Here is an 11,651-nt window from a genome sequence, read left to right on the forward strand (position 1 = left end):
ATCCACAGCCAGAATGACCCAACTGCAATGTATGCATGCAGCTAATGTCCCTAGAGCCCACAGACCAGAGCAGCTGAGGTATTTGGGCTACAACGATGATGAAACAGGCTGCAGTGGGAGCAAAGATAATTGCAAAAGGCCATGCACTTGTCTGCAGAGGACCTTAAATTGTCTTCATTTCTTTTTTTTGTTGTTGGCTCATTCTGTGGCACTATGTACCCATAGTACATAGAGTACATGGTATTCTATGTACCCATACAGACTAGCACACATCAGGACCCCAGAATGAGCTTAGCCTAGAGTATGAGGCTGTGGCAGGATTTTGTGGGGTTGGGACTGACTGGAGAGTTCGTCCTTGTTTCTTTGGGGCTGTGGTGCAAATATAAATTGTACCTGGAAAATGTGACTGTCCTTGGGCTGTCAGATGGGAGATCTGAACTGAAACAAACTTCGGTGAGGACAGCCAGGAGGAGGCTTTTGATCGTGGCTTGAGATGGAGCTTGCAAATTTACATACCTTGAGCATGATGCATCTGCAGCTGGCACATACAGCAGAGGCCACAGCTGCCTTACTACTCTCTTCGAGAAGCAGCAACTTGGCCTGGTCTACCATCCATTAGTTATCCCTATTTGGCACATAGGGTCTGGGAAAGGCAAAGAAACTGTGCTGCAGTGAGCCCTCCACTGCTTCCAGCAGCGCCCTCGTCCTGTGAGCCTCCAGGACGACAGTCAGCTGCAGTGGCTAGCCCTGGTCACCCTGGGAAGGCCCTTCTCACACATGGGGGATTAAACCCAAAAGGCTACTGTTCTGTGGGAACACTCTGTTGACAGGTGTGTGTGTCATTCCCCCGTGCTGCAGGGCCAGCATGGTGTGTCTGCAGGGGTAAATTTCTTCACTGAAAGGGTGGTCAAAGATTGGAACAGGCTGCCCAGGAGTGGTAGAATCACTGTCCTTAGAAATGTTAAAAAAGCATGTAGATATGGTGCTTAGAGACATGGTTAAGTAGCGGACCCGGCAGTGTTAGGTTAATGGTTGGACTTGATGATCTTGGAGGTATTTTCCAACCTTAGTGATTCTATGATTCTGTGAAATCGGGACCAGAAAAGACCAGGCTCTGCTTGGCTGGTGGCCCCACTGCAGTGGCTCTAAGTCACCAGCTGCAGGGCATCCGAGGCACAATGCTGTTTGTGGTGAGTGTATGACTTTCTGCCACCCCACCCCTTTGGCTCCTGTCCAAACTGTTGGGGGCATAAGAGAAAACCACAGTTCTGAAGTGACTTTGAGTATGAAAAGAATGATTTTCAGCTCTCTCACTGATGATTGGTCAGTCAGTTCAGTTTGGGACTGGAGACAGTAATGGGATTTTAGCATCCCTAGGTGGGAAGTAGCATTTTTTAATGTTTGGTGAAAAGCCTTAGAAAGAATTAAATGAACCAAAGGGAATCTGAGCAGCCACACTGTGTGGATCCAGATACCACCATCACCACCAGTCCTACGACCTTCACTGAAGGCAGAAACCTCGTTGTCAGGTTGGGATTATGAAAGGAATCATGAGATGCATGGATTTACAGTTCTGGTTAGGCTTATCTTGTTAACAATTAGGCGTATTTTGAACTTACCTTTGACACTGAGAAGCTCAGCAGTGGCACTGGGATGGGGAGGAGAATATCTCACGCAGGAGCTTGAGGAACCTGGGATGAAAAGGCTTTGGCAAAATGAGAGACATATGTCAGCACCTTCACGCTGAAGAGAGGATCTCTGCACAACTGAAAAAGATCATGAGGAGCTTCAGTGCTAGAGGCTGGGAGGGGGCCAAGTCTGAGAAACAGGGCCTTGTGAGGGTAGGTGACGGTGGGGTCTGTCTGCACTGTGACAGAGCAGCTGGGTTCCACACAGCTCCTGTAAAGCCTGTTCAGCTCCAGGCTGCATCACTATGAAGGCATTTCATCTTGTTGTAGTTTGTTGTGTGATATATGGCTTTTGTGGGGTGATATTTCTCTGTAAAGGAAAGGGGTATTTCTCTAAATGTTATATTTGTATAGTAAGGAAAAATAATGTGGATTTCTTTTCCTTTCTTAGAAAACACTGTTATGTTGTGGAGGTAGCATGAGTGGCCTCATCTGTCTCTCTCTGCTTACAGCTCTTATTTATCACATTGATAAAAGATAGGTTTGGCAAATCCTTGTGAGAGAGTGACTATGGCCTGCTAGTCTTTCATTCATCCTCAGAGTGCAGCTAACTTTCCACAGATATTTAAAACAACAACATTTAATCTCTAGCACAGTTAAAAGGCTTATGTGTTCCTGGTTCAGAAGTGAGACACATTGGCAATGGTTCTTGTTTATTTTACTTGTTTGTCCCAGTTTGAAAACTGAGTAGTCTAAAGAAAAGTTCTCATTTTCATATTCTGCAGGACTGAGTTGGTTCAGTGAAAGCAGAGGCTGTCATGAAGTTACTGATGCATAACTTAGCTTTTCCATGTTAGTCTGGCCTTTGGCTACAGGGATCTCATCTACATATTTTTTCTAAATATTGACAAGGGATGTCATTCCCTGAGCACTGATTGGTGGATTAATCAAAGTCCTTAACCAATGAATGGGTAGAGATTTGCATAACAGTGGAATTATTTCTGAAGAACAGTGCCTATCAGAATTGCAAACGCTTCTGCTTCAATTTGCTTCTCAGATGCCTCTGCTTTACCTACCTCTAGTGCTCACACTTTCAAAGTACTTAGTAACAATGAAGATGCTTCCAAATTCCTGAATCTTTTTTTTTTTTTTCCTGTGGCTTTGGAGGTGAGGCCTAGGAGAAGTAAAAAGCAATAAAACTTAAACAGTTTGCAAACAGAAAAGGGAAAAAATCCAGGATGGGGGGATGGAAGGGGGAAAGAAGAAAGAAAATGCTTTGGATTTTTGTTTGCTTACTTTTCCCAAAGCTAAAAGTGTGATCTGCAGCTCATATTCCTTTCTTTTCTTGCCTGCCTTCCTTCCAGGACTGTTTGCATTGTTTTCCTCACATTGTTGATACTGTATCAGTTTTGACCCCTCACCAGCATCTTTTGGTACTGGACCTAGCTTTTGTATCTGTATATATGTAAATTGATTTGCAGGGAAAGATAACTGAAAAGGGAAATAATGTTTTTCTAGATTTGAGATTTGTAACTTCAGTTCAGTTTGCAGTAAGTTCACTGTTCCTGTGTGTGGTGTTCCTCTCCTCTGCCCCTTAGTATAAGATGTGGTAATAACTTTTATGGACAGCAGCTTGAAGACATGCCTATTTTTTTCTTTTATTTATTGATTTTTGTAAAATAGTGGAGAATTCAATGTGCATGGTAATGTGTTGTTTTGTGGGGTAATGAGTCTGGAGATGCAAAGTAGACTGCAGTGGGCATTAAGTGCTATGTCCAAAGGCAAGTGTTCACAGCTCGTAGGTCAGAATCCAAATTAAGCAGTAAAACAGTATTACACACCTCCTGATTTTTGACCTTTTTGAGGTACACATTTTCGGTTTTTTGTCTCATCCAAAAAGGCTAAGATTTCTCCTAAGCCTGGGGTAAGAGAAGCTAAAATCTTGCTTTGGCTTCCGATTCTTGTATTTAGCTATATTAGTCTTGGTTTAGTCATTCCCGTTCCTGCATAGATGGGGTGTGTGAATCACAGCTTGAAACAATTTCTCCTTCCATTTTTGAGGCCTTGAATGTACAAGGCAGTGGTGGAGCAAACATCTTGGTTCTGTCCTGTCTTTATACATCTTCCAGAAACACAATGTGTGATTGTGTTTGACAAGGCACATCCTCAATGATTTTAATGGAGTGTAATTTGAAACTAGTTTAGTTAAAGCAGGGCAGATGGCTGCAGGACTGTGTGTAATTTCATAACAGTGCAAGGTTGCGGTGCTGCTGCAAGATTAGTAATCTGATTTTAGGACAACTCATAGCAAAAAGAGGTAATACTGTTGTCAATTCAGTGTTGAACAAGTACAAATTAATTCTACCCATTAAAATTTGTAATAAAAAGAATCAAAAAGTCTGTCTCAGAGAACTTTCTCACGTATTGTATGTTATATTTTTGGTTATTAAACAGTACCTGAAATTATGTAGTCATGCCTGATCCCAGTCAGGCTTGCACTGGCAAATGATCAGATATTATGTTGTGCTTGTCTCAATGAAAATGGACAGAGCCATGAAAATTTGCAAGGGCTTAACCAAATTGATTTAATGCAATCAAGACCTGGTTGTCTGTAGACAAGGGTTTTATTTATTGTTGTAGTACACTTATTTTACATATGGCATCTATGCCTCTTCCATGTTTCTTTGCAGTAGTTCAGCAAGCAAGAATAGGAGTTGAAATGGTTGCCAAAATGGAAATGGAAAGTTTAGTCTGAAAATCTTAAATAGAACGAGAAAGCTGCTTTCAATTTTGTTTTCTCAATTATTGATACAGCAGGCTTTGTCTCATATTTTAGTTCAGTCTGAGAAAAAATGTGTTACACATCTCATCGGGACCTCAGGCTGAACTGCAGAACTTCCCCTCCTGCCCCCTGCCCAGTTAGGTCTTGTTGCTTATTATGGAGGAAGATATTTTTTATGGAATAAAAAAGGGAAAAGGTACTATGAAAAACATTCTGTGTTTTCAACCAACCTGGTTCATGATGAACGGGTTGAATGGGAACTCTGCAGGCTGGAAAGCACATCTGCTTAAAATATGTGTTGAATTTTCATTCTTTATTTATGTTAACAGTGAGCACATTTGTGGAAATCACGTTTTCTTCACAATCTCTTTGCTAAATTAGGACACAAATCCAAGAACACTTGTGCATGAGAGTAATTTTCTATAAATGAGTAGTGTCACTGAGTTCAATAAGAGCAATCACGCACAGAATTAAGCACATGCATGAGAGTTTGAAGAAATTTGGCAAATATGTTGCTGTCATGAACAGATTGCTCAGATTTGCTTCTAATGCAGCTATAAATTCTTGACTTGGTCCTATTTTGAGTAGCCCTTGTTGTATGAGCCATAAGCTATTCTATTGTGCTAAGCCTAACTGAGGATATTTCTCTTATTTTGTCATAGCAACAAGAGCAAGATCCCACAAATCTATACATCTCAAATTTACCCGTTTCCATGGATGAGCAGGAACTGGAGAATATGCTGAAACCCTTTGGACATGTCATTTCCACCAGAATATTAAGAGATGCTAATGGAGTCAGCAGAGGAGTCGGCTTTGCCAGGTGAAACCTTTACTCTTATTTTGGTTCATGCACATTTTTTGGCTTTGGTCCTTCACAAATGCTGTCTGTTCTGTAGCTGTGAAGTCTCACAGCTGTGGAAAATGCAGAGCAGCACCTTTATCAGGCTGCATGTCTGTCCTTTCCACCCACCTGAAGAATACCAATGCAGAAGGACATTCATTTCTTTGCTTTAAAAAACAGTTCATTGTATGCAGGTATATGCAAATAAAAACTGCTAGGAATAGTGAGCTATCCATGCAGTATCAAGCTTGGATAATAATAAATGTCCTACAGCGAGAAGCACACACCTGGGAAAGAAACCAAGGAGTGAGCTTAGGAGGCCCTAGGGTGCACTTATTGTGACCTTCCAGTACCTGAAGGGGTCCTACAAGAAATACAGAGAGGGACTTTAATGTCCCTTCCAACCAAAACCATTCTATGAAACTGTTTAAATATTTAGCAAAGATTTTGCAACAGGAAAAAGTAAATTTAGCAGTTGGAAGAGCAAAGGGTAGGAATTATAACTGAAGAAACATGTCTTCCTTGAAAGCTGCAGGGAACTGCAGCTATGAGAAGAGCTTAAGAAGAAATATTTGCATATAACAAGCCCTAATGGAGTAGTCAGATATTTTAGACAGAACAGGCAACATATTATTACCATGTACTTCATTGTTAGTACGGATAGACAAGTTTCCATGTTTACTCTCAGGGAATATTTACATAGATTCTCTTCAGCTTGAAAGATTCTCAAATCAAATAGTTTTCTTTTGAAAAACCAAGGAATAGAGTGCTATATATAGAAAGGTATTGAAAAAGCAAATAAGAAGAGAAATTTGCAATTCTCCTGTAAATCAGTCTTCTGCTTCAAAAGAAAAGGAAAAAAAAAACCAAATCATTGTTTCTACAGAATATTCATAACATTGTGCTTTGTAGAGGAGGCAAAATGACTTCTTTGTCTTGCAAATTTCTCTGAAATACATCATATCATGGTATATCATGACACTTCTGTTCGTGTCACAGCACCACTGAGTGAAATGAGGTACTGTATGATAAAAAGTTAGCTTGCAAGATAAGTGATGTTGTAGTATTACCTTTTTCCTTGATGTAAAAGATCATCGTGCACGAAAAATGTTAAGATAGTATTATCTGAATTCAAATGGAAAAAGGCAAAACATTTATGCATGTTCCTTATGCATTCTTGCAGATAATACCATGAATTTTTCTAACTCACTAAATAAAGATTAGTCTAACTCACGGATAAACTCGCATTTTTAAAAATTGACTTAGTTTATGAAAATGTATTTAATTATGGAACATATTTCAGGAGCCCTTTAATGATCTAACTTGAAGGTTGTGTAATTCACCATGCAAATGACAGTGGGGTAAAACCTTCATTCCATCAAAGTATACAGCAGACCTCCCACTGACTTGAGTGAGGCCAGAGTTAATCCAGGAATTTGGAACCATAGTTGAATGCTGACTCTCATCTTTGCAGAATTATCAATACAAGATTTAATTACATGACCAGCTGAACTTCTTTTTGTAGTGGAATGCTATTTGGTATCTTTTTTCTGCATGTCAATCCAAATAGATTAATTTGTTTACCTTTGCTTGTAGTCATGAAGGTTTCATTCTAGTGTACCTACAGTATGAGCACATGTTGAGTGGGTACCAGTGCTGTACAGGTAGGGGATGGAAGCTGGATTTCCAGTCCAAATAATATTTTAGAAGTTCAGATCAGCAACCCATATGGGGATCCTGGCTATTGTACCTTCTGACTGGGGGCCTTTTATCGCAGTATGTGTTTCCTGCTTGTGGAATGTGCCGTGCTGCTTAGCATAGCTCTTAACTGAGCCACAGAAACACAGGTGAAAAAGTTAAATTTGCATACACTAAAATGCTGCAGCAACCAGCAATTTTGAAATTTGATGTTTCAAAGTTATTAGTTAAGTGCTATGATGATTAAAATTCACTTTTTGAGTCTGCCCAATTATGGAAATAGTCAATCTCAAAATAAGTGTGTTCATTCAAAAAGCAATCAGAAGTAAAGACTTAAGGTAAGGCAGCTATTGTCACACTTTTCTCCTAAATGGGTATTATTAGCAGTTTTATAATACAGCAGGTGGCTACTTAATCATTTATAACCAGAATAACTTCAAATGTTCTTGGATCAAAATTATCTGAGTAATGTCTGGCGACATTAAGAGCTTCCTTTAAAGTATGTGCATACAAAACTAGCTTGAAGTGAAAGTTAAGCTGTGAAAGTATTTCCTCTCTTTTTCGTCCCTCAAAAGCAACTGAACAGATTTTCCCAAAACTTTCCAGAGCCTTTCACTGTGGCCTGAGCCAACTGTGCCTGAGTACACCCCAGGGGAGATTTTGGGGAGGAGAGTTATGAGCAAGGGGCCAGAGAAGGGAAGCTTTAGACTCCGACTGTGGCTTCACAGAAGTGTATCCATGCTGTAAGCCCTGGACACCTGCCTCTACTGCACCTCTGGCTCATACTTTGTCCTTCAAGGCTACCCTACCTGGCTTCAGGCTCTCTGTGGGAGCTGGCATTCCACAGGGGTTGTGTTGCTGTTGTCATTTGGCAGCATGTGCTTCTGTTGACAGTGGCAAGCAAAAGCTGGGACTAAACACAGAGAAGAAAGAGAAATAAAAAGTAGGAGGGGGAAGAAATGCCAGGATATTGGAAAAAGGAGACACTGTGGATGAGAAGCTTTGAGTGCAGTCTGTCATAAGATTGCGTGTCAAAAGAGGGAATGACACAGTGTTACCCTCACACAGATTTCATCACAGCATTTAAATTTGTAGCTGTTTTTCTTAAATCCCTGTTGCTGGGAGTCATCTAATAACTTCAGCATCTGATCTCTCATTTTAAAAATATAAGTATATTCTTTAGAGCTTAGAAAAAAAATCATAGTCCTTCATTCTCAAAAAAAAAAAAAAGAAAAACAAAACCAAAATTAAACAAAGCGAAAAACAAAGGGAAAAAAGCCACAGAAAGTGGATTTGAAGACTTATGTCAAGATAAAACTTTAAAGCTGATATCATATGAATTTGGCAAACAGAACGTTAGTAGTGCTGTTGATGGTATGAGTAAAAAGGCGATCAGGGGAGTGAGAAGGTCTTTCAGGGAGGCTGGAATTACTGGATAGGGAAAGGTACTGAGGGCATGGAGGGAAATATTTATCTTCATCCTGAAGATGTGTTGCCATTTATAAAGAGGTAATTGTATATGCTGAAAGACCTGGCTTTCCACAGGCCCACAAAGGATGAGTTCCAGATGTTGAGGTGGGAGAAGATAAAGAAATAACACAATTATGGTGGAGGCAAAGCAGTGGTGCTGTTTTGCCAAATGAAAGGTGGAATATTTAGAAGGGATTTCTGAGAATCAGTGATGATGCTACTTTGGAGACAGAGAAGTGTCAGCAGCACCAGGGGATGAAGAACATCCAGGCAGTTTAAGGATGCATTCATGAAGAGGGAAAATGCTTTGTTCTTCCTTATTCAAGGGTTTAATTGAAGGCAGTTGAAAAGGTGCTATAAATTTAACTTGAACAAATCCATCAGCTGGGGCGGTAGTGCAGGCTTAGATACTGTAAGGATCATTCCTACTGTCAGTCAGAAGAATGATCTGTCACATCCTATGTCTTACCCAGGAAATTGCTTTATAATTTAATGTCTCAGGTGAAACTGGAAATCCCAAATGTGCCCCAAAGACTTTGTGTGATATCTGTAAAATATTCCAATGCCTGTGCTGCTAAAATTCCATTGAAAGGCCTGTCTGAAAGGAGAGCAACACTGCAGGGTGCTGGGGAGGTCTGTATGAGGAGACTCTCACATTTTCATCTGGTATTGCAACCTGGACCAGATTTTGATAGACTTGTACACCCCTAAGAAAATTGATAGGCATGGAACTGCACTTTCAGGGAGAAGCAAACTCCGGAGAAGGACAGGTGGGTCCGGATCCCTAGACAAATATCAGTGGGGCTCCATAAGATGAAAATGGATATGAAGCTCTGAAAGGTGATGAGGGTGGAACAAGGAAAGTTAGGAACCATCAAATAATTTGGCTGAACAATTTGCATAATCAAAGCCTGAGGTGTTTTGAGTTTAATTGAAGAACTCCTTGGGACATGGAAAAGGGAGCAAGGAGACGTTGGGATATACCTCGGGGGAGGACTTAACTGGTACCTATTAAATAAAAATTGTTTTTTATAAACCCATAGTAAAATACCATTCAAGTACTATTTAAGTATCCTCCCTATAGAGATAGTAGTATTAATAATACCATACATACATGTGCCATACTTAGGTGAACAGCAGAAAAGGCATTTTGTAGGTCCTTTAAAGTGATAAAGTGCGAAGAAAGTGTTAGAAACCACTGACTTTTTTTATTTTGTTTGCTGTCTTGTAACTTAAAATGACCTTGCAAGATTCACTCCCCCAAGCGACATTTTATAACGAAGTCATAAGCTTCTGAAAACAGAAATTTATGATGGAAATGCTGACAGTCAGACAGTCAAGTATTGCACTGCTGGCGGGCACCAGTATAATACTTAACCTGAGACTGTGAAGACAGTAGCATAAATCAGCCTGGCTCTGTGTGGAAAAGACTGTGTTCATACTATTCTTTTTCAGTAACATGAGAAAATTTGTCCAACACAAACTGTCATAAAAGAATGTTATGATGCTGTTCCAGCAAACGACCGAAATCAAGAGATTCTCAATTAGCTGTCACCTCAGAGCAAAGGTACACATCAAGGAGACTCTTCTGTCCCTTTGTAAACCAGCTGGAGGGGTCTGTAGTGAGGCATTTAAACACTATGGGTGCATCTTTCATGATTTCTCAGTATACTGTAGGTGTCATTTAGTTTTATTAGATCTCTTCTGAACCAAAGAGATTTCTCTGTGGAGAGCACTGTAGATACAGATACTGTAGCGCAGAGATACTCAGGCAGCTCAAGATGGTCACCTTGGCATACTGGGTCATTCTGCAAGGTATAGAATGGACCATATCCCCAGAGAAGAGGAGTGGTTTCTGTATTTATATATTTATCTGAGATAGTAAACAACCTTCTGTTGTTCAAGCAAATTTTGGCTCTACCAAATAAAAAGAATATACAGGCAAGACATGTTGGGAAAAGTTACAGTTTGTGAGCAATGAGGAGAACTTGTCAAAATAAATCTCTTCTTAGGCTATAAGTGACAAAGGAAATAGTTTTTTCCAGCATAAAATGGATTCAACCCAAAAAGTACAAACATCTTGAAGCAATCTCTTACCAGCTCAAGAGCTGGGGAGATATAATACCTAAGTCAGTTACAGGGGAGGAGAAAATCACAAATTGCGGCAATATCAAGGTCTTAGAATGCCTGGAATTAAAAGACCAAAGTAAATTAAAAAATAAGTGAAATGTTTCCATAGAAAGATGAAGAGTAGAACATAAAGAGGCGCTAAGAAACCTCATGCTAATCAAAACTATCTTGTATCTTTAGAGTATTTGAGACCAGAAGATCATTTTGCCTGACGTCTTTTATATCACAGACAGTTGAAATACTCCCAGTTACCTAATATTGAGGTAATACTTGCCATTTACTAAAATAAGACTTTCAGAAGTGATTTGAAGCCATCAAGCAGAAAAAAAAGAAGCATCTCTTTTCTATCTAATGTCTGCCAATGGATCAACTTCCTTGTAGTTAAATGTTTCTGCCTAATTTCTCTTTCAAATTTGTCTGGTTCTTGTCACAACCTCCTCAGGAAGATTAAAGCACTGCTTGCTACCTAGTTTATCCTCCCCACAAAGATACTTATGCACTGCCAGCAGACTGTCCCTCTAGTGATCTTTTTGATATGCTAAAGAAATTGAGTTCTTTGGTGTGTATTCTGACTATGGTCTCAGTTCTTTGGACGGTATAATACTGCTACTGCCTACCTTCCATCTTTGCAAAATGCCTTAAATAGAAAGGAAACACTGTCCTCCAAGATTTATTATTTCTTCTCTTATAAACAAAACCAATATTCATATGTAGATCATAACATAAATGTGGTAGTAACAATTATATCTTTAATAGTTACTCTGGATATAAAAAGATATAGTCCTGATTCTCATTTACATTATTATTATTAAGCAAAGTGACTATAGGGTATATGTAAAACAAACCCACATTTTTCCACTGACTGGTAATTACATGGTACTGAATATTTCTAGGTAATAATTATGTAATCATCATGTTATTCTGTATATATAAATTTTTGTTAAATTTTATCTTGACACAGTATCAATCTGTATAATAAACATGGTTTATGTTTATGCTTTAGGAGTTTTTTTTATAATTTTCTTTTTCTCTTCTCTTCTCTTCTCTTCTCTTCTCTTCTCTTCTCTTCTCTTCTCTTCTCTTCTCTTCTCTTCTCTTCTCT

The 11,651-nt window shown here is 39.4% G+C and overlaps 1 protein-coding gene across 5 annotated transcripts in view; it reads left to right on the forward strand.

The window, feature by feature from the left end:
• RBMS3 (RNA binding motif single stranded interacting protein 3) overlaps nt 1–11,651 on the forward strand; it is a 711,089-nt gene that overhangs the window by 551,580 nt on the left and 147,858 nt on the right. For all 5 annotated transcript variants that reach the window (XM_017817961.1, XM_017817959.1, XM_017817960.1 and 2 more), the window contains one exon: nt 5,073–5,230. In XM_017817961.1, coding sequence (XP_017673450.1) covers nt 5,073–5,230 — 158 coding nt within the window. The remainder of the gene's footprint in view (nt 1–5,072; nt 5,231–11,651) is intronic.

This window comes from Lepidothrix coronata, unplaced genomic scaffold (assembly GCF_001604755.1).
Source record: "Lepidothrix coronata isolate B3197 unplaced genomic scaffold, Lepidothrix_coronata-1.0 Scaffold64, whole genome shotgun sequence".
Taxonomy (NCBI): domain Eukaryota; kingdom Metazoa; phylum Chordata; class Aves; order Passeriformes; family Pipridae; genus Lepidothrix; species Lepidothrix coronata.